At 36.1% G+C, this 24,858-nt stretch overlaps 1 protein-coding gene across 1 annotated transcript in view; it reads right to left on the reverse strand.

Annotated features, from left to right (window-relative positions):
• Nucleotides 1-24,858, reverse strand: part of ARHGAP42 (Rho GTPase activating protein 42) — a 322,999-nt gene that overhangs the window by 137,731 nt on the left and 160,410 nt on the right. The window contains exon 4 of the mRNA XM_030333001.1: nt 20,928-20,999. Coding sequence (XP_030188861.1) covers nt 20,928-20,999 — 72 coding nt within the window. The remainder of the gene's footprint in view (nt 1-20,927; nt 21,000-24,858) is intronic.

A 24,858-nucleotide genomic window follows, 5' to 3' on the forward strand; every position in this document is an offset into this window, starting at 1 on the left:
AACATCACTCATCATCAGGGAAATACAAATCAAAACCACAATGAGATACACTTTACACCTGCCAGAATGGCTAACATTAACTCAGGCAACAGCAGATGTTGGCGAGGATGCAGAGAAAGAGGATCTCTTTTGGTGGTGGGAATGCAAGCTGGCACAGCCACTATGGAAAACAGTATGGAAGTTCCCAAAAAACTTAAAAATAGCACTACCCTACAACCTAGCAATTGCACTAGTAGGTATTTATCCAAGGAATACAAGTGTGCTGTTTCAAAGGAACACATGCACCCCCATGTTTATAGCAGCACTATCAACAATAGCCAAAGTCTGGAAAGAGCCCAAATGTCCATCAACAGATGAATGAATAAAGAAGATGTGGTGTGTATATATACAATGGAGTATTATTCGGCAATCAAAAAGAATGAAATCTTGCTATTTGTAACTACATGGATGGAACTGGAGGGTTTTATGCTAAGTGAAATTAGCCAGTCAGAGAAAGGCAAATATCATACGACTTCACTCATATGAGGACTTGAAGATACAAAACAGATGAACATAAGGGAAGCAAAAATAATATAAAATAATATAAAAATAATATAAAACAGGGAAGGGGACAAAACATAAGAGACTCTTAAATATAGAGAACAAACTGAGGGTTGCCGGAGGGCTTGTGGGAGGGGGGATGGGATAAATGGGTAAGGGGCATTAATGAATCCACTTCTGAAATCAATGTTGCACCATATGGTAGCTAACTGGATGTAACTAAGTAAATAAATAAATAATTTTTAAACATGGAAAAAAAAAAGTGAGGCCAAGGAAAAGATACAATTAGTCCAGTGCTGGAATAGAATTATTGACATTTTTTTAAGCAGCAATTTATACTAAGCACCTCCATACATATATTAACTCTCACAAATCCTAGGAAGAACTAGGTATCACCTTTTACTGGCATCAAAGTTAAGGAATTGTCCTGAAGTCATTAGTTCACACATGACAATCTGCCAGGAATCAAAACCCAAGTCTATTTGACTCAAAAACCTATGCTTTTTCCTCCAGAAAGAAAGAAAGAAAGAAAGAAAAAGAAAGAAAGAAAGAAAGAATCCTCTGAAAATACAGAATACAACCAAACCTCATGTAGGACATTTTAAGAGAAGCCATGAGAAGCTACACCTTTCTTTTCTAAATATAAGTGCTACCTGGTAATTAAGAGATTTGATCCTAAAATTCTAATGTATAGAATAGCCTTCTATGAGTATTATAGTAAAGACTCATAATACATATGAATTTGCTTCCCAAAGGAGTCTTGTTTTTCAAGGAATTAATCAAAATCAAAATTTCCCAAAGGCTAAGTAAACAACATAACAGACCAGAAAATACACTTAGAAAAATTTTAAATATCAATGCACTTGAGCTTAATTTTCAAAAGGGAATACTGTTCTTTCAGATTTTGGTCCATGGCACATCAAGAAAAACTAACAAATACCATATAGCACTCCAATTCTAATGGTAAAAAACTTAAGAATTGGCTTAAAGAGACAAAGCATCTCACAATGAGCTCACCAGAATTACCAGCTGGGACCAGTAAACCACATTTACCAAATAAGGCAAGTTTTTTCAATGCCTGAAATCTTTCTACAGTGAGCTCACTCACTTCTCACTGGTTTCTACAATAATTGTAGAGGTCATCTCTCCAACTCAGAGTCAGTAAATCACCAGGCTCTCAATGCAAACGTAGGCTGCACGGTCTCTGGAGAACATTCTGTTTGGCTTCATGTTATTACTGACTGGATACAGAAGAGAAAGACACAAAATTTACTATAAAAGCAGAACAGTAAGAAGCTGTATTAAGCAAAACCTATTGATAAAGGCAGTGAGAGCTGTTTATTATGGTGAATAAAATAGACATTACCCTACTATTCTCAATATATGTGTCCAGTTGCAAACATGCTCGTTATTTAGTGCCAAGTCTTTACAAACATATTCACAAATTTCAATAATTTTGGTTACCAAATGAGTCACCTTATCATACAATCCCAAAGTACCAAAATAATCTTTCCATTAGTAATGGCTGCTTTTGTATAGTATAGAAATGGTACACACAAACAAAAGAAAGTTACATCTATGATGAGATTTACCACAGTCTTACTTAGAATAACACTGTTGGGAGGAGGGTTCTCCATATATTTAGCAGTTCCAGTTGCGATGTGAAACCTCAACAAAAGCAAGCAATGGTAAAGTGGTTTTTACTTGGCCATCTCTTAACTATTTAAATATATTCTACTTCAGAGGTAAAAAAGATTCTTTAGCTTCTTCTAAATTGCCATATGCAAAAAACCATAGCTCTAAATTGAGACTATATATTTGGCATCAAAGGTGAAAGATTACCAGTAAGATAAAATATACTAGCAATAAAAAATCTTGGTGTTTATGTTGCAAACATGACTTTTAACCACTAATCTGTTCAAAAGTCACACTCAATTTTATCTTAGTATAAATTCTGTGGTTTTCTAACTTAGGAAGCAAAGTCATCAACTTCACTTTATTAAGTCTGACACCAGAGAAGGTCCACATTTGTATGAAGATCTAAAAGACTGCAGCAGTTAATACTGAAATTTGTTTCAAGACTTACACTGGGCATTGTAAATTTCTTTCTGCAAGGGAGCAAATGGTAAATATATTATGCTTTGTGGGTCACATGGTCTCTAAGAAACTGCTACACAATTCAGCTGTTACAAGATTAGAGTTGCCATAGAAAAAAAAAAACAAGATAGTAGATGAAGATGACGGCTTACCATCATCCTGCTGATCACTTAGATTCCACCCACATCTGCCTGAATAACCCACAAAACCGCCAGAAGATTAGCAAAATGGACTCTACGGAGCCAAGCATAGACAAGAGGCCCATGGAAGGGGTAGGAAGGGCGAAAGAGGGGGTGCGTGCTACACAGACTGGCGGGAGGGAGCTGGGGTGGTGGAGGGGCAGCCCGCCTGGCAAGGCAGAGCCCCCAAGTATGGCTTGCAAAAGCGGAGGGGCCAGACTCAGTGAGTTCTGACAGCCAGCGGGACTTAACATCTGGAATGTTAAAGGTCAACAGCTCTGCTCTCGGAGAGCAGGGAGGGAGGGAGGACACTGGGAGGGAGAGTTGTTGAGCCCCTGAAGATGGAGCTCAGCTTCGAGGGGGAACATGGCACTGGCAAGCGCCATTTCCCTCCCCCATCCCCCAGCCGAAATTCCAACAGGAACCAGTTCCCATCACCGAACTTGCTTGCACCTTGCGAATGCCCAACGCTGTGCTTCTGGGGACCCATTCCTCCAACCAGTCGGCTTCCCTCCTGGAGCTACAGGGCCCCTCCCACAGGGACCACTGAAGGCAAAGCTAGCTAAGCCTGCCCCTCTGCTCCTGTGCACCTTGCAGATCCACCCCGGCTAATACACCAGATACCATGGAAGCAGCAGTGTGCAAGTAGCCCAGACAGGGGCCACTCCACCCACAGTGAATCCCGGCCCTAGGAGAGGGGAAGATAAGGTACACACCAGTCTGACTGTGGCCCCACTGGTGGGCTGGGGGCAGACATCTGGTTAGACTGTGGCCCTGCCCACCAACACAAGTTTCTCAGAACAGCACAGGGGAAGAGCCCTGCAGATTAGAGCCACTGCAAGGACTCCCCAAAATGACAAAACGGAAGAATTCTCCTCAAAAGAAACTCCAAGAAGTAGTGACAGCTAACGAATTGATCAAAAATGATTTAACCAATATAATGGAACAAGAATTTAGAATAATAGTCATAAAATTAATCGCTGGGCTTGAAAAAAGCATAGAGAACAACAGAGAATCTATTGCTACAGAGATGAAGGGAATAAGAAATAGTCATGAGGAGCTAAAAAGTGCTATAAATGAGATGCAAAATAAAATGGAGGTGGCCATAGCACGAATTGAAGAGGCAGAGGAGGTAATAGGTGAATTAGAAGATAAAATTGCAGAAAAAGAGGAAGCTGAGAGAAAGATTAAAAAAATCCAGGAGTATGAGGGGAGAATTAAAGAACTAAGTGATACAATCATATGGAACAATATACTTATCATATGAATTCCAGAAAAAGAAGACAGAGAGAAAGGGGCTGAAGGTGTACTTGAACAAATCATAGCTGAGAACTGCCCTGATCTGGGGAAGGAAAAAGGCATTGAAATCCAAGAGGCACAGAGAACTCCCTTCAGACGTAACTTGAATCTATCTTCTCCAAGACTTGTCATAGTGAACCTGGCAAAATACAAGGATAAAGAGAAAATTCTGAAAGCATTGAGGGATAAACATGCCCTAACATATAAAGGGAGACCTATAAGACTCGTGACTGATCTCTCTTCTGGAACTTGGCAGGCCAGAAAGGAATGGCAGGGGATCTTCAATGTGATGAAGAGAAAAAATATGCAGCCGAGAATCTTTTATCCAGTAAGTCTGTCATTCAGAATAGAAGGAGAGATAAAGGTCTTCCCAAACAAAACTGAAGGAATTCATCACCACTAAACCAGCACTACAAGAGATCCTAAGGGGGATTCTGTGAGTGAAATGTTGCAAGGACCTAAGTACCAGACACATCACTACAAGCATGTAATCTACAGACATGACAAGGACTCTAAACCCGTATCTTTCAATAATAACACGGAATGTAAATGGACTAAATGCTCCAACCAAAAGACATAGGGTATCAGAATGAATAAAAAAAACAAGACCCATCTATTTGCTGTCTACAAAAGACTCATTTTAGACCTGAGGACACCTTCAGGTGGAAAGTGAGGGGATGGAGAACTATCTATCATGTTACTGGAAATCAAAAGAAAGCTGGAGTAGCCATACTTATATCAGACAAACTAGACTTTAAATGAAAGGCTGTAACAAGAGAAGAAGGGCATTGTATAATAATTACAGGGTCTATCCAACAGGAAGAGCTAACAATTATAAATATCTCTGCGCTGAATACGGGAGCCCCCAAATATATAAAACAATCACAAACATAAGGAACCCTATTGATAAGAATGTGGTAATTGCAGGGGATTTTAACACCCCACTTACAACAATGGATACATCATTTAGACACAGGATCAATAAAGAAACAAGGGCCCTGAATGATACATTGGATCACATGGAATTAACAGATATCTTTAGAACTCTGCATCCCAAAGCAACAGAATATACTTTCTTTTCGAGTGCACATGGAACATTCTCCAAGATAGATCATATACTGCGTCACAAAACAGCCCTTCATAAGTATACAAGAATTGAGATAATACCATGCACACTTTCAGACCACAGTGCTATGAAGCTTGAAATCAACCACAGGAAAAAGGCTGGAAAACCTCCAAAAGCATGGAGGTTAAAGAACACCCTATTAAAGAATGAATGGGTCAACCAGGCAATTAGAGAAGAAATTAAAAAATATATGGAAACAAATGAAAATGAAAATACAACAATCCAAACATTGGGATGCAGCGAAGGCAGTCCTGAGAGGAAAATACATTGCAATCCAGGCCTATCTCAAGAAACAAGAAAAACCCCAAATACAAAATCTAACAGCACACCTAAAGGAACTAGAAGCAAACAGCACAGACACCCCAACCCCAGCAGATGAAGAGAAATAAAGATCAGAGCAGAAATAAACACTATAGAGTACAAAAAAAACTGTGGAGCAGATAATTGAAACCAAGAGTTGGTTTTTTGAAAAAATAAACAAAATTGATAAACCTCTGGCCAGGCTTCTCAAAAAAAAAGGGAGATGACCCAAATAGATAAATCATGAATGAAAACGCAATTATTACAACCAACCCCTCAGAAATACGAGCAATTATCAAGGAATACTATGAAAAATTATATGCCAACAAAGTGGACAACCTGGAAGAAATGGACAAATTCCTAAGCACCCACACACTTCCAAAACTCAAACAGAAAGAAATAGAAAACTTGAACAGACCCATAACCAGCGAAAAAATTGAATCAGTTATCAAAAATCTCCCAACAAATAATCCAGGACCACATTGCTTCCCTGGGGAATTCTACCAGACATTTAAAGCAGACATAATACCTATCCTTCTCAAGCTGTTCCAAAACATAGAAAGGGAAGGAAAACTTCCAGACTCATTCTATGAAGCCAGCATTACTTTGATTCCCAAACCAGACAGAGACCCAATAAAAAAAGAGAACTACAGGCCAATATCCCTGATGAATACGGATGCAAAAATTCTCAACAAGATACTAGCAAATTGAATTCAGCAGCATATAAAAAGAATTATTCACCATGATCAAGTGGGATTCATTCCTGGGCTGCAGGGCTGGTTCAACATTTGTAAATCAATCAATGTGGTAGATCACATTAATAAAAGAAAAGAACCATATGATTCTGCCAATCAATGCAGAAAAAGCCTTTGACAAAATTTAGCATTCTTTCTTAATAAAAATCCTCGAGAAAGTCAGGATAGAAGGAACACACTTAAACATCATAAAAGCCATTTATGAAAAGCCCACAGCTAATATCATCCTCCATGGGGAAAAACTGAGGGCTTTCCCCCTGAGATCACAAACACGACAGGGATGTCCACTCTCACCGCTGTTGTTTAACATAATGTTGGAAGTGCTAGCATCAGCAATCAGACAACAAAAGGATATCAAAGACATCAAAATTGGCAAAGATGAAAGCAAGCTTCCACTTTTTGCAGATGACATGATACTATACATGAAAAACACGACAGACTCCACCAAAAGACTGCTAGAACTGACACATGAATTCAGCAGAGTCACAGGATACAAAATTAATGTACAGAAATCAGTTGCATTCTTATACACTAATAATGAAGCAACAGAAAAACAAATAAAGAAACCGATCCCATTCACAATTGCACCAAGAATCATAAAATACATAGAAATAAACGTAACCACAGATGTAAAAGATCTGTATGCTGAAAACTATACAAATCTTATGAAGGAAATTGAAGAAGACACAAAGAAATGGAAAAACATTCAGTTTCAAGGATTGGGAGAATAAATATTGTTAAAATGTCAATACTCCCTAAGCAGTTTATATATTCAATGCAATCCCAATAAAAATTGCACCAGCATTCTTCTTGAAGCTAGAACAAGCAATCCTAAAATTTGTATTGGACCCCAAAAGAGCCTGAATAGCCAAAGTACTATTGAAGAAGAAAACCAAAGCGGGAGACATCACAATCCCAGACTTTAGCCTCTAGTACAAAGCTGTAATCATCAAGACATCATGGTATTGGCACAAAAACAGACACATAGACCAACAGAATAGAATAGGGACTCCAGAATTGGACCCACAAATGTATGGCCAACTAATCTTTGACAAAGCAGGAAAGAATAGTCAATGGAGAAAAGACAGTCTCTTTTTTTAAAAAAAATTTTTTTTAATGTTTATTCATTTTTGAGAGACAGAGCATGAGCAGGGAAGGGGCAGAGAGAGGGAGACACAGAATCTGAAACAGGCTGCAGGCTCTGAGCTGTCAGCACAGGGCTCGAACTCACAAACTGTGAGATCCTGACCTGAGCTGAAGTCAGATGCTCAACTGACTGTGCCATCCAGGCGCCCCAGAAAGTCAGTCTCTTTAACAAATGGTGTTGGGAGAACTGGACAGCAACATGTGGAAGAATTAAACTAGACCACTTTCTTACCATTCACAAAAATAAACTCAAAATGGATAAAGGACCTGAATGTGAGACAGGAAACCATCAAAACCCTAGAGGAAAAAGCAGGAAAAAACCTCTCTGACCTCAGCTGCAGCAATTTCTTACTTGACACATCTCCAAAGGAAAGGGAATTAAAGGCAAAAATGAACTATTGGGACCTCATGAAGATAAAAAGCTTCTGCACTGCAAAGGAAACAATCAACAAAACTAAAAGGCAACCAACGGAATGGGAAAAGATATTTGCAAATGACATATCAGACAAGGGCTAGTATCCAAAATCTATAAAGAGCTCACCAAACTCCACACCCGAAAAACAAATAATCCAGTGAAGAAATGGGCAGAAAACATGAATAGACACTTCTCTAAAGGAGACATCCAGATGGCCAACAGGCACATGAAAAGATGCTCAGTGTTGCTCCTCATCAAGGAAATACAAACCAAAACCACAGAGATAACACCTCACGCCAGTCAGAGTGGCTAAAATGAACAAATCAGGAGACTATAGATGCTGGCGAGGATGTGGAGAAATGGGAACCCTCTTGCACTGTTGATAGGAATGCAAACTGGTGCCGCTGCTCTGGAAAACAGTGTGGAGGTTCCTCAAAAAATTAAAAATAGATCTACCCTATGACCCAGCAATAGCACTGCTAGGAATTTACCCAAGGGATACAGGAATGCTGATACATAGGGGCACTTGTACCCCAATGTTTATAGCAGCCCTTTCAACCATAGCCAAATTATGGAAAGAGCCTAAATGTCCATCAACTGATGAATGGATAAGGAAATTGTGGTTTACATACACAACGGAATACTACGTGGCAATGAGAAAGAATGAAATATGGCCTTCTGTAGCAATGTGGATGGAACTGGAGAGTGTTATGCTAAGTAAAATAAGTCATACAGAGAAAGACAGATACCATATATTTTCACTCTTATGTGGATGCTGAGAAACTTAACAGAAGACCATGGGGGAGGGGAAGAAAAAAAAAAGAGAGGGAGAGAGCCAAATCATAAGACACTCTTAAAAACTAAGAATAAACTGACGGTTGATGGGAGTTGGGGGTGTGGTGGGTGATAGGCATTGAAGAGGGCACCTGTTGGGGTGAGCACTGGTTGTTGTATGGAAACCAATATGACAATGAATTTCATATTTAAAAAAATTTTAAAAAAGAAAACACAAACAAATGAGCAATGCTGCCTTCTAATAAAACTTTATGAGCACTGAAATCTTATTTTCACATAATTTTCATAATTTCATAATTTTTAAAAACTGTTTAAAAATGTAGAAACCACACATATTCGTAGTTTAAGGTCCACACAAAAACCGGCAGTAAGCCAGATTTGGCCTACAGTTTATCCATCTTGGCCTTAAAACAGAAATTAATACTTTAAACACAGAAAAGGAAACAAAGGTCACCCTTAAACTCTTCATGGTGGAAAATCATCCTGAGGTAGAAGAGGATAGAGTCACGTGTGTCCTTTAATGAGATACTTGCTCTGCACTGGAACTGGTAAAATATCACACAGGATGGTGGGATCAGTCTCTCCTGGGCCATCATTCCTTTGGGAATTTGGTAACAGCTGAATTCAGAGATGGGAACATCAGCCTCTCATACCCAAAGGAAAGGACAGAAAAAAGTTTTAAAAAGGAAAGATGTGGTAGACTGGAGAAATGTACTGACTTAGAAGAAAAGCATTAGAATAGCAGGAGCTGCTAAATCAGAGAATAAGAAAAAAAAAAGCAGTGGCCTATGGAAACTTCAGGGCTAACAAAGAGGATCATCTCTGAACTACTTGAGAAGGGGAGAGGATTATTCTAGGGGTTTGTAGCTTACTGCAAAGACCTTTATATGACATAGGCCAAAGGTTCCCCTCCTGCTGGTGTGGTTTTCCCACTACCAGGCCTGTGTGGCTGGCAGGTACACAGAAATGACTGGATTTCCTAATGGCAGAAAAAGATTTCATAAACATTCTAATGCAAAGATTGATGAATCAGTGGCTGGCAGTTGGTCTCTCAGACTCCATCCAGCCTTACACCTTGCTCATAAGTTATCATCTTAAAATGTAGACTAAGACTCTGCCCACATGAGTATCATGTCTGCCATATGAGTAGAAGATTAAAGTATCATGGTTAGGAGCATGTACCTTAGAGCCAAACCACCTGGGTTCAATCCTGTGCTTTGTCATTTACCAGCTGCCTAATCATTAACAAATGACATTATTCTCTCTGTGGCTCAAGTTTACTCACTAGTAAGAAGAGGATGAAAATAATAGCTCCTACCTCATAGAGTTGTTGTAAAGATTAAATAAATATTATGTGAGCTGCCTAGAATACATCTCACATGTATGATCATTATCTATTATATCTTGTTCATCATCATCATGATTATTAACAAAAAAAAAAAAGTCCTTGGTGCAGCACAAAACTCTCCATTATTCTGCATCGACTGAGTATTTATTGCCTCATTTCTCACTAATTTGCCTTCACTTTCCACTTACATTTGCATGCTAAGCAAGGACCCAATATTTATTCATAGTATGGGTTATGACATTGGTGGGTTACATAACCAGTCTCATGAGTTATAGCCAGCACTTGTTTGAAATAAAAAAGATTAGAGTAGAATACAACTGAAAATACCAGAGTATATATGTGGTAATAGAAGTATGTTAGCATATGTATTCATTGAATTCTGATGTATAATACATGTCTTAATGTGGTTCATGTTAGGGAGGAAAAAAAGGTGAAAAGCAACAGCTCTAATCACACCAGAATATATCAAGTTTCCAAACCATTTTCTAAAGCCATCACAATTTTTTTACACCATTATGACTCTTCTCTTTTGCCTGCGATGCTGTTTATCCCTTGCACTAACTGGAAAGTTTCTGCTAGCCATTACATTGCACTTGCTGATACCAGAATATCACAAAAGTCTTGGCCATCCTCCCCCTGGTTAAAAGAATGAATTGTTCCTTCCATTGTGCATGTAAATACTGTGGGCATATTTCAGATACATCATTAATTCCATTTCATCATAATTATTTGTTTTTCTGTGGCTTCTTTTGCTATACTGTTAGCTCCATGAAGGCAAGCACCATATTTTATTTTTGTGTCTCTAGACTTCACATCATCCTGACAAAGCAGATCAACACTGTCCAATTGAATGTTTGTTGTTTTTTTATCAATGACTTAAGATGGATGATGGGATGCTAATCCACTTTCTAATGACTCAGAGCAGGGCACAGAGGATTAAGCAGCAGAGGAGAGCCTGTTATTAGATGAAAAAATATAGATGCCAAAATATCTTATTACTTTGGAATGAAGTAAATGAAACACAGCAAAAGTCTCACCATCAAACCCACAGTCAACTGGGTCAGTATGGAATCAAAGCGCTCTACCTTAATTCCTGCTGAGATTTGATTTTGATCTGAATAAACAGTGTGACATGAACAATGAAAACTTAAGTAATTTTATAGGTCTCTATTGATATTTTTAAAATTTTTATTGTTATAATAACCAGATACTCTTTGGGGCTTCGAGTTCAGTTTTCACTGCTAAATTTTAGCACGAACACTTAAAAACTAAAGCTGTTAACAGAAAACAAGAGTTTGATAAGTTGAAACAATGTCCTATTAAGAATAACTGTATGTATAATAGGAATGTTCAGCAAATGCAGATATTTCCTGACAATGACCCTAGCAACTTTGAGATACTCAGTACATGTTTATTTTGTTTTGTTTTGTTTGCTTGACTAGATATGAAAATGTTCTGTATTTCAGATGTAACAAAAGGTTTAATTAATTTTGTAGGGAAAGTAGTCTGAAGTTCTTCATAATTTAATTTTTAAATCTATTAAAGTTTCCTAAATATTAACTCACTGATTTATAGTCTTTAGAGGGTTTCCGATTACTCAATGCATATTATAAAGCTTTAATTCCAATATGATATACACAAAATATAGGTGAGGGCAATAAGAAAAGCCCAATGAAGTATCATTAAAATTCAAATGCTGAGGGGCACTGGGGTGGCTCACTCGGTTAAGCTTTGGATTTCGGCTCAGGTCATGATCTCACAGTTCGTGAGTTTGAGTCCTGCATTGGGTTCACTGCTATCAGCTTAGAGCCTGCTTCAGATCCTCTGTACCTTCTTTCTCCACCCCTCCCTTGCTTATGCTGTCTCTCTCTCTCTCTCTCAAAAATGAGTGAACATTAAAAAAAAAATTCAAATGCTGACTTAATTCATTTCCAACAACCCTGAAGAATAGATTGTAAGATACAAAATCTAGTATTCTATAAAAATTATTTGAAAAATCCTTCATCTTCCTTCTTCCATCCTAGATCACCCTGAAAATAAGTTCTGACATTTATGTGTGTTTTCTCAATTAACAAGTAACTATTATGATATAAAATTAAACACAGGAGGGTATTATTCACAGAGGGTAGTCATTTTCTCAAAGCTCTCCAGTTAACATCAAATGTGTGTACTACAAAACCATGTATTTCTGATGCTTTAAATGTACACCTGTTTCTATCTGCAACTTGCATTGAATTGTAAAATTTAAGTGTGAAATAAAATGTTTTCCAATTCTATGGTGTTTAGTTTTCCATAGAAATCAATATAAAGTTTCCTAAGTGTTTCGGAATATTCCTAATAATTTAAATTTGAAAAAAAATAACAATCACTGATAGCTTCCCGACCACCTAAGGGATAATTAAAAAGGTAGCAGGTGTAAGGAAAAATGTCAATGTATATAGCAATAAGAAGCATAAATTCTCATGTAGCAAATTCTTCTGCAATAGGGCAGCCAGTAGATGTGAGGAAAAAATGAACCTACAGATAAAAACGCCAGCTATTGAACAAAGAAACTACCTTGTTTTCTAGAAAAGATATAAAATTCACAGGAGAAATGTCCTCAGGGGAGATGTTCCATGAGCATTTGAACTTCTGAACTTCCAAGAATTTCTGAACTCCTCACTGTTGTCCCTATTGAAAGCAAGGGATCTAGAAAATTTTCATTAGTTATTTGGAATTTCTCCTTCCACCAGGTTAACTTTAAGTAAATGGATTTGCTACAGAGAAGATTTCATTACATGGAAAAAGGCTTGATTCCCACCCAAAAAGGCTGACCATTGAAGAATTCTATTGAATAACAAGGTTTTTCACTCAGTATAGATTTTAACAATAACATTAGTGAGGCTCCACTGCATTTCATCAATTACTATTTATGTAGAACACTTGTAAATTGCAATAAAATTTAATAAGCTATATATTTGACCTAAAAAATTAGTATAAGGATCTTTTATAAATATACAAATTCTGGGAAGCTTAAAATGTTTCCTAAGTATCAGTCTTTTGGCATCAACATAAGGATAATCAGGAGGGGGACAAAAAGTGATAATCGTATCTTCAATTTACTATAATAAAAATATAACACAAGAGTTTATCCTCCTATCTGAGCACATAACAGCCACTTAAGAAAGTTATAATAATCTATGTATGTATATACATATACATATACATATACACTTAACATATAGTGATGTAATAAATTATATTGACTTAATTATTCAGAAGGCCTTTAGGTTATGTCCCTATCCAGAATTGTAACTATAGGAGGCTCAGCTTTTCTAATGGACTAGCAAACTCTGAAATGTGAAGAAAATAATACCCTCAGCAATTTTTGAAACATGTAGAGACACTGAATGGTACCACATGTCAAGTAAAGAGACTACTACTGACTCACTGTCTCCAGGGGATGTGATCTGGTTTGTTTTTCTAGTGGTGGCAATGGGGTCAATCAATTAGAGATGATATTCACCTCACAAGAATGTTGTAATGATGGTGAAAATACAATATGAACTCCAAAAAAAAAAAAACAAAAACAAAAACAAAAAACAAGCACTTACATTCCTATGATAAAGGCAGGTATATTATGCTGCCCAAATTACTAAGTTAGCAACAGAAGGGTTGGACTTGAGTGCCTAGCTAAAGTACACCTGCACCTCTGGGTTGCTGGTAATGCTGCTTGATCTTTCTAGGTGTCAGGTTAGTCATGTGGAAAATACTTCCTAACTTCATACTTTGTAGGACTATTGTAAGTAATAGCACTTCACAAGATTTACAGTGTTTTTAACTATAGGTACTGTCCAGGTAGGCCCCTCTTGCTTGGTAACCCTGAGAACTGCACTTAATAATCTAGAATCAACAGTGATTTTTCTCTGCCCATAAAAGAAAATAAGGCAAACTAAACTACATGAACAATGATCTTATTTTTACTGTAATACTTTTGGTTAATACTGACAAAAAGTATATAATGTGAATACTGATTATTAACTATGAAAGCAATTAACATCTTAGTACTTGCCATGTAGAAGAAATTACACTAAGAAATTTATTTGAAATGTCAAATTATGCTATCACATCAATCATATGAAGATGGTCCTATTATTGTCTCCATTTTTTTTTTTTCAGATAGGGAAACTAAGGCTTAGAAAAGGTAATTAACTTACCCAAGTTCACAGTTCCTATGAGTACTATGTGTCAGGTTTTGATCTCAAGTGTGTATGACTGTATAGAACCTGCTGGTAAATTATAAGACACTATCTGCTCTCCAAATGAGCTAAGTAGCCAATTTTCCTTCTTTAAAAATAAAGGAATTAATTAATATTTCTTGAGCATCAAACATGAAGTGGTGCTACTCAAGAACTCTATAGGTTTTATCTCGTTTCTGTTTAAAATCTGACTCTACTTCTTACTAGTCACAAGACCTCAGCCCATTTGCTTAACTTCTCTGCACCTCAGCTTATTTATCTATAAAATGTGCATAACAGTTTTCCTATCTAATATGCTGGTGTAAGGATTAAATGAGTTTCATGTAAAATAGTACTTGGTTACCTATTATTATTATTTTTAAAGATGACCAAATACCAAAAATCAATAATTCTCAAACCCCATAAAATAGGTTCTAATGACAAAAAGTACAATAAAGAGAATTTTAAAACAACTATGAAATGTTTATAATTTGTCCTAAAAATTCAGCCCCAGAGAATTTCTGTCCAGGAGACAGATGCAGCACAGCAGCCATCAGCGGCACATGCAAAATCAATCCTGACCATCCTCTCTGTAGAACTTGTTGACAACTAGGGGCGCCTGGGTGGCTCGGATAAGTGTCTGACTTCAGCTCAGGTCATGATCTCGCGATCTCTGAGTGTGAGCCCCACATCAGGCTCTGTGCTGACAGCTCTGAGCCTGGAGCCTGCTTCAGATTCTCTGTCTCCCTCTCTCCCTGCCCCTCCCCCACTCGCACTCTGTCTTTCTCTCTCAAAAATAAACATTAAAAAAATTAAATAAAAAAGAACTTGTTGACAACTGGAGGAAAAGTAAGGTGATGTACTAAATCCATACTCTGATGCTATAAACCACATTCTTTTGGACTGTTCCCATAATGAGCCCAATGTATTACCCATTAAATTAGATTAATAAGTCAGTTAAATGGCAAAAACTTTATAATTTGGAATAAGTAAAGCATCTATAACCCTTCTAGTTTCTCTAAGTCATTTGTCTATTTGAGACAACAAATTAGACTGAAGCCATTTTTTACATGAAAGAAATCTAAGACTATGTGACAAACTAATCGTGACAACTGCCCACAGATTTTAGATACAACATGCTAAAATAATTAGAGGTGCAAGACATGTTTAAAAATAATAAACGCTCAGGGGCACCTGGGTGGCTCAGTCAGTTGAGTGTCCAACTCCTGATTTTGGCTCAGATCATGATCTCACGTTTCACGGGTTCAAGCCTCACAATCGGCTCTGTGCTGACAGAGTGGAGCCTGCTTGGGATTCTCTCTCTCCCTCTCTCTCTCCTGCCCCTCCCTCACTTGTGCTCTCTTTCTCTCAAAACAAATAAATAAAATAATAATAATAACAATAATAATAATAATAATAATAATAATAAATGCTCAGAGACAGAACCAAACTCTATTATGGAGAAAATGAAGGGACAAGAATTATCAGGTTCCATTACAGTCTTCAACATGAAACTAACATAAAGAAAATCAGTCCTATTTTGAAATGACTAATATTATATTGTTTATTTTTCTATTAATACCATAATGGATCAATGTTCATATGATTTCTATTAAGGTCTACTTAAAACTGAAAACCAGTCTTAAAAAAAATGTTTCCCATGGAAATGAAAATGTCTTTTATGGGCAGTATTTCTCAGGTATCTTATCTCTAATGAAATAAGTCAGTATTAAGTGCCTACTGTATGCTGAGGAAAATTAAAAATAAAATTAAGTACATAACTAGGCTTGATTCAAAGTGGGCAAGTTTTAAATGAAGTGGGCATACTTGAAACATTTTTATAATTAAGATGTATTGCACATTAAATCATTTGTTTGCTAAAGGTAAGCAAAATAAAATATTTCACAAAAGAGTATTCTAAAGAGGAGTAATAGAGGACTTGATAGACCAGCGATCTAAGGAATTGAGTTCTAATCCTCACTGTGCCAATAACTAGCTGCTCAGTCTGTTTATATGCATAAAATGAGTCCTGGGTCTCCTGAAAGCCGGTTCCATCACCTAAAATATGTAATAGGCTGATATGTAGGTATGTTTACACTATTTCTCTTAATGTATTTGTCTTTGAGTAGGAACTCAGATACAGAGTTCTACCTATTCTTTGGAGTCACCAGTTTATGTAGGAACAGGTTTGGCAAGTATAGATATGACTTAAAAAATGATTCTCACTAGGGGCAAGGGCACGATTTTGAATGTAACCAAATATAGTTGTCAATTTATATAAATGTGAAAACAAGTTATATTTCATTTTGCTGTAATGTATGCTGCTCTGGATATACTTATATTGTGAAAATTTTAGTTTGCATTGATCATTCTGGATATCTATTTTCTACTCATTTCTAGGACTGAAATCAGCAGTTTTAACAGGATACAAATTAAAAACACACACACACAAATATTCAATTCTATACTCTGACACATGTAATATGTCAGGCCTGCAAACAATTCCATTCTGCATATACCAGCACACTAAGAACCTCTAAATAAATATACTTTGCAACTATTTATACATAATTTCAGCTATTCAAAAAACAGGAACCATCTCCTCAGTTCAGTGCGGGAACCCCCATCATTAATCTTTTCTAATGGCTTTCAATGGTGCTTTTTCCCCACAACTATAACTCACACAGTGCCTTGCGTTGCACAGCAAGGTATCAGGTGTCTCAAAGTCCACAGAACACACTACAAAAGGAAATATTTGTGGTCTGTAGACTTAGTCCATGTCAGTTAAATAGGATCATCTGGTTGTGAGGAGAGGGCTACTTTGACTCAGCATTTTCCACTTGGTCCAAGCTGAGGAGGTCACTGACTGCACTGCAGGAGTCTACACTTAACTGACACTCTTACCTTCCAGCTCATCAGCCTGAACACTTCCTGGAAACCTCTATTGTACACACTGTAAAAAGCAGCAGAGTATCATCTGTAGAATTACCTCTATTTACCAGGAAAATATATAAGTAAAACAGGGAGTAAAGCAATAGAAAAAAATAAACTCCTTCAAATATTTTTATTTCTACCATGGTGTTTCTGCAATACCAAAATAAAACTGACCTATACATATATTTCAGAAGAAAATGCCTGTTTTTTATTCACTTTACTGAACAAGGATTACTTAGCAGCTTACAATTTAGTACTAAAAGCATCAAGCAGATAAAGTACACAGAATCACCACAACCAAAAGGCCAAGTGCAGTAATCTTTAGGTTCAAGATTTCATTTGAATTCATTTAACAGCAAGTTTAAAACACCTCCCAATGACTAGGCAAAAGGCATAATATACTATGTGTGTTTTCAGCTGATACATCCAGCAACTGAGGTGTTTAAAAATAGAATAATAGTAAAAAAAAAAAAGATAAAATAAAAAATAAAATAAAATAGGTATAATTATTCATTTTCTTTTAACTATACCTAACCTAAACCTTGAAATAAGAATAATCCTTACACAAGTAAACTCTACTTTAGATGGGCCAAAACACTTGGAATATCCTGTACTAAAGAATTTTTCACAAAGCTCTTTAATTTTATAAAAATATCAGTGAAGTGAAACATTGTAAATTGAGGCTCTAAGGTAAAATGGCTTAATTTCAGACACATAGTCGGACCTCCTAGCTCTGTGATCTGTTGTGATCACTTCATCATTTTCCTCATTGTAAAAGCAGGTGTAATACCTATACTCACCTCATGGGTTGCTTGTGAGAATTTAATTAAGTCTCAGATGTAATAGCTCAGTAAGAACCCCTATAATATAGATGTCAATACAGATTAGCTACTATTATTCTTGGAAAAAAAAACTTCCTTGCTCTGAGCACACCCCATATTCTTATTTTCTTCCTTCTTCTGCCCTTCCTTCTCAACTTCCTTATCTGTCCTGTTTTTCTCTCTCAAAACATCAAATGTTGAGTTCTCAGACTATATAGAAGTCCTCTTCTCAATCTATTCTTTCCCGGAAGGAATCTAACTTTACCCATGAATTTAATCACCACCTAGAGGACAATGGTTCCCAAATGTGTATTTCGAATTCAGGTAGGAATATATACATGCAAGGTCAACACCCCCACCTGGATGTCTTGGAGGAACCTCAAATTCATTATGTCTAAAGCCAAACTCATTTTTGCCATCCAAACATTAATGCTGTCTATCTCAGTAAATCACTCCAAAAGTCACCCAATTATGCAACCCAGAACCCTAAGAGTAATCTCTGAAATGTCCTGTTCCTCACTTCCCAGTATGTAACCCATTCCCTACCTTTCCCATTTTACCTCTGAAATACATCCCTTTGTCTCCATAGCCACTATCACCTTCTGATTCTGAAGTCATTACCCCATAGTCCCAAATTGGCTTTCCCAAAGAAGTCCTGTGTGCATTGGTGGTATAGGAAGTCCTGCCCCCTCCAATCCCTGCATGACATGAAACTAGAGGGATATTTAAAATGAAAATATAAAAGATAAAAAAATAACATAAAAATGATAAAAAAATTAAATTAAATTAAAAAAATAAATAAAATAAAATAAAATAAAATAAAATAAAATAAAATGCAAATATAACAACACTAATCTAGCTACAACTTTTATTTGGCTTAACAATACCCTCAGAATAAGGAACAAAATACTATGGGCCATTAATAAAGCTGTGTGCATGCCATCTGTCTCCATGGTCCTCTATATTTCTAACAGCCTGGACCTTTTTCTTCTAACATGCCAGGCTCTATCCTCCTTTAAGGCCTTTACTCATACCCACTCTGCTCCCTCTTTGGGAATATGGGTTATTCCTTTCTCGCCTCTGAACGCCCATTTCTAGCTATTTCTTTATCATTTAGCTCTCTGTTTAACCAATACTTCCTCCAGAAAGTGTTGCCTGGTCCTCTGGACATGGTCAGTTTTATTAATTATACTCTAACAAACTGCTCTTAACTTTTGCATCACAATCCTCAGTGCATTTGTAATTACTTTGGTGTCTGCCTTCCACGAAAGATAATAAGGCACACAAGTGCAGACAGCAAGACTGTTGTGTTTACAACTGTATCCCTTAATCTTATCAAACACCATGCTGGCCACAAGTGGGCCAACTAGGATACTGATAAATGTTTCCTGAATTAATTAACATAAACATGGTTCTGGTTTAGTCCCTGACTTGATAATTGTTTATAATTGGTAGAAAAATACACAAAAAACTCTAATTCAACAGGCTTTGTTGTTCTTACAGGAAATAAGCATAAAAACTACTTGATTCTATAAGAAAGATAATCAATTCTGGAAGGGGAACAAATAATATGAAGAAAGACCAGGACCCCTGTGTGGGTCAGTGAGTTAAGCATCCTAATCTTGACTCTGGGTTAGGTCATCATCCCAGGGTCATGGAATCAAGCCCTGCATTGGACTTTGTGCTTAGTGTACAGCCTGTTTAAGAGTCTCTCTTCCCTGCCTCTGCCCCTCTCCCCCAGTTGCGTGCTCTCTCTCTCTCTCTCGCTCTCTCTTCTCTGTTTTTTGTTTTGTTTTTGTTTTTGTTTTGTTTTCTGTTTTTGTTTTTGTTTTTTGAGAGAGAGAGAGCGAGAGAGAGAGAGAGAGAGAGGGAATGAGGAAAGCTTCTTTCTGGTGCTGGGATATGAATGAAGCCATGGAGAGGTAAGAAGACTTCAACAGGGAAGGGTAAAAAATACTCCAGGAAGAGGGAAGTTTGTGCAAAGCCATGGACATAGTCAAGAGTATATACAGAGACAGGTGAATGGACAATTGTGCTGGAGGAAGGAGATACACTGAAATGCTGCAAATGGGCACATTGTGGAAAGCTTTCATTATCAGAATTAAACCATCTCTCAAGGAAAACCACTGAAGATTTCATTGGAAGAAGGATGAAGACAGTAAAAATGTGTACAGATTAGGATGAAAGTAAGGAGACCAACTCATAAGCTATTTCAATATTTCAGACAGAAGGGAAGGAGGAAAGAAGGAAAAAATAATTCTGCAGTAGAAGAGACAATACTGCTTGAATGGGGAAGGGGTATGTCATTGACTAAATAGAAAACCAAAATAGAGAAAAGATAGAAGAAGGATGGGAGATGATGAGTTCTGTTTTGGAAACCCTAAATTTTATGTCCTTATATAATGTTGAGCAGGATAGTTTAGGTATAGGTCTGAGAAAGAGGATGCAAATAAATTTCAGAAGATATTGGGCTCAGGGAAATCTTAATTGGTCTGTAATCAATTAAACAATAACACAAAAGCTTGAGAAACATGTCTAAAGTTTTTTCACAAACACATTTTTATTAATAATGAAAAAAACACAAAAAATAATAAAAGTTATTTTATTATTACTTACCTAAGTTTTCAATACACCCAATACCTAATTTTTATTTTATATAGTTAGGAAAAAGTGTCTCAATTTTACTTTAACTTCACTCGTTAAAATAGTTAATTTCCCACAATTGTTGGGATGGGAGGAACTCACCCATAACATGCTGACTTTCTCTATTAAGTACAAGAATATCTTTTATGCTTAAAAGAATTCCAGTCTTTGTAACAGGCTCTGTGCAAAAATTTAAAATGATGTACAGAATTTTTTAAAAGGTTAACATCTAATTTCAAAAATGTTAACATCTGAAATTATGTCATCTTTAATTATCAGGAGGATATCTGAAGAGTAAAATGTAGCACTTACTTTTGCTGCACCTATCTGTTCTTTGCGAAATTTCTCAAGTGGAGCAATTAATACATCATTAGCATTTTGAATCTGAAATTAAAAATGCAAATACATTAAATTCTGTATAATTTCATGCAAATATTGAAAAAAACAGCTCCTTTATTCAACTTATTTAAATGAACAGCTTTTGTTCTCCTGTTTGCTTCTATAAATGAAGTAAAAATATGCTGCATGTTGTATAGTATTTTTCTACCTTACAAGGTCATTTTCACCAATTATTTTACTCAAGCCTAACAATAATGTGAAAAATGGAAAACAGTACACATGTTTAGATCCTAGCCTGAATATTTAATTTCATATTCTAAGATTTAACTAAGAAATAGCACAGATATTAAATTTACAAATACCTTTAATTACACTAGTTTAATGCAGTCAGTTCAAGCATCATTTAAAAACTGAACCATATAAAGCACTTACATTTGGCACTAGAATGTTATTCTACAGCCACAAAATAAAATAAGGTTCATTTTTTTCCCCATTTAATTAGATTCTTTACACTAGGGATTTGTCTGAATGTTTGCATATGTCCAACCCTGCTAAAACTGTACCTGATTTCATTTCAATGAATAGTATTTTAGTCCCAAACTCGAAACTGGGATTTACTTACACCTTAAAACAGATAAATATTTAATTTGGATCTGTGAGAATATTGTGAAGAGGTTTTCAGTATGGGAGCCAGGGACTGAATGCAAGACCCAGACAATTCTAAGAAAAACAGTATGCTGGGAGGAAATTTTCATCTGAAAAAACCTTTATAAACCATTAAAATTAAACACAATCTTAAATGTTCTCAACACAAAAAATGGTAATTATGTGACAGGATGGGAGTGTTAGCTAATGCCATGATGATAATCATTTTGCAATACATATATGTATCAAGTCAACCTGTACACTTTAAACTTCCACAATATTATATATCAATTATATCTCAATAAAGTTGAGAAGAAATTTACATTAACAAACAAAATTATAATTTACCACTGTGATAATATGATTATATAATTAGCAAATGCTAAGAGGAAGAGAAAACCTTTTTTTAAAATATATAACTATTTTAAAATAGGTTAAAGAGTATAAAGGAGTCCCTTTATTTCTTGTAACTTTTCCATAAGTATAAAATTATATCACAATTTAAAAATTTCAAGGGAAATGTTTTCCTTTCACTTACTTTCACTTAACTTATTATTATCCAGTCAAGTTTTATTTCTCAAATTCCATATCTAAATATACAAGGATAGTATACACAAAAATAAAAACTAGAGTTTTAGTGCCCTCCATGATTATCATTCTCTACTTTGCAGAAAAATGACATGACGGATCTTGAAAAGACCTAAAATCCTTGCATAAAGACATAAAAGTAAATCAATACTCAAAATCGTAAGACATCAACAACCAACTGTAGATACCTCTGACATCCATCACTTAATTCCCATTTATGAGCTAAGACAAGAATCCCTCCAGATACACTGTGCAGGTGTGCTGCTACAGAGAGATGACTGGAAACAGTAGCAAAGTACCTCACTTTTAATTCTCACTCTCTAAATCCTCCTTGCCCTCATGAAACCCCAAATCCATAAACACACACACATACACAGATTTTATAGAGGTAATAAATAGCTGATTCTGCTTTCAACTTGTTTGCATAAGGCGAAAGGCAGTGTCATGAACACTTCTGTGTTATTTGGAAAAATGGCAACAATAAAGGCTAACATTTACTGAATGTTTAGGTTATGCTGGGAACAAGCATGCTCTAATATATGTAAAGTTAGTGAACTTAAACAGGGAGATATTACTCCAGTGTTGAAAACTCCAATAATAATGATGCTAAATAAGATGATATGCATATACAGCACAAGCACACATATTTATAATTGGGCTTAAATTGGGATCTGTGCCTACAGCTGCTGTGTAACCATTCTGAACATGAGCTGCATCATCTACCCCACAACTGAACTTCATTCTAAGGACTAAGACAATGAATGCAAAACACTTAGCTCAGTGCCTTACATATAGTAAGTGCTCAAAATTACAATGTTTATATCTCCAAACTGACACAGATAATTAATCTCATTCTGTATTTACCTACTTAATACACTTCTGTATCTGAATCTATAGTATTCCCTTTGGTTGAAGTCGATCTAGGTTCACATTATGAGAAGACGTTTTCCCATGAAATTCCCAAAGACAGATGGCCTGTACTCTCCCATATCCAATCACCAGGTACTTATGTAAGTGCCAAGCACATTGCTGAGATCTGTGAAAAGGGAAAAAACTAAGACATGGACTAAACCTTCCAGAAAGTTAATGTCAATTTGAGAAAAGAGGAAAATTTTATCCATTTAATGAATATTTGATGCTCTTAAAACACTGCTAAAATCTTTGCAAAAATTGAAAGACAAAACTGATTAGAATAGTTACATGATAAACTATGCAGAACTCCTTATAAACACATAACAATTTTGACAATAGTAAAGATCCTTGAGAACTAAATGAGTCAGTTAGTATTTGGATGGTGAATGTGAACTGCATACACTAAAGAGACAAAAATATTCTAGAAACTGGGAACACCATGAATAAAGGCAAGGGGGTAGAACTAAGCATGACGTGTGGAAAGGGAGAATGCAATGCAGAAAAATAAACCATTTATTAATCACTCATTAAGAGTCAATCTTGATTGTGAGTGCATTGACCTAGTTACAGGTCCTCAGTTAACTTTTGAAAAATGGGAATACAGAATGAATATGAAGCATGTCAAACATTTCTGGAACATAGCATGCTTCATAGAATTAAAACATTAGTATCAACTAATAAAAACATTATCTACATGGAAAAAAGTGTGTGTGTGTGTGTGTGTGTGTGTGTGTGTGTGTGTATTATTAGCAGGAAACTTGGTTGGAATAGGGAAAGGATACTCATAATCTAGGAAAAGCAGCCTGAACATGGAATCACTGCTGGCTTCTAAAGAGAAAACTAATGTTGTAAAAACTTGTTCTAGGAAGCCAGTAATATGTGGGATAGTTAGAGAATGAAGAGATGAAGACAAGATCTGCTAGTTGAATAGCTGGAAGTGGAACTCAAGTTTGAAATAAAGAAGGTGATAGGATCAGAGGCCTGCAGTACAGACATATCGTTAACAGGGAACTGCAGAGGCAGTGTTCTCAGAAAACAGAAAAGGACCCAGAGGGAGCAGAATCAAAGGGGACATTAAGATGTTTTGCCTCAGCACTGGAACTTGGACATCATATTAAGAACTAGAGAAAATGAGATAAAGAGTGTTTGGTGGACAAGGTATAAAGATAATTTCACTTTGAACCTATTATGTTTCATGCCATGAGAGGACTCAAATATTTTGGCAGAATATGCCATCTCAAAATGACAGAGTTAAGCAATAGGAATGAAGTGTTTTTATTAGGAAGGGAAGGATTAGAAAAGGAAGTGATTGGTAAATCTGTATACTAAGACATTGGCAGCCACATTCATATTTAATAGTTTAAATCTCTGCCAAAATCCGATGTGGCTATATGTAAATATGACCTGGGAATAAAACAAAGGATACAACACATCAGATGTGATAATTAACAACCACCTTATGAGGCAAGAATTATTTCTTAACTCCATTTCTCCCATATTTCATTTTTTCTTTTGTTTTTGGATTTGTTCAGTTTTGTCCTCTTTCTTTCTCCTACTCTCATTCTATTAATGTGAAACTGGAGGAATAAGAAAAGTAAAGAGGTACTGAACTGAAATATGAAGGGGAGAGAAACATCTAATAGAGTGATAGAGATAACAATACATATGATTTGTTCAGTGTTTACTATGTGGTAAGTACCATGCCAAACTCTTCATAATATCAAGATTAAAATTTATTTTATATGAGTGATTAAATCAA

Source organism: Lynx canadensis, chromosome D1 (assembly GCF_007474595.2).
Source record: "Lynx canadensis isolate LIC74 chromosome D1, mLynCan4.pri.v2, whole genome shotgun sequence".
Taxonomy (NCBI): domain Eukaryota; kingdom Metazoa; phylum Chordata; class Mammalia; order Carnivora; family Felidae; genus Lynx; species Lynx canadensis.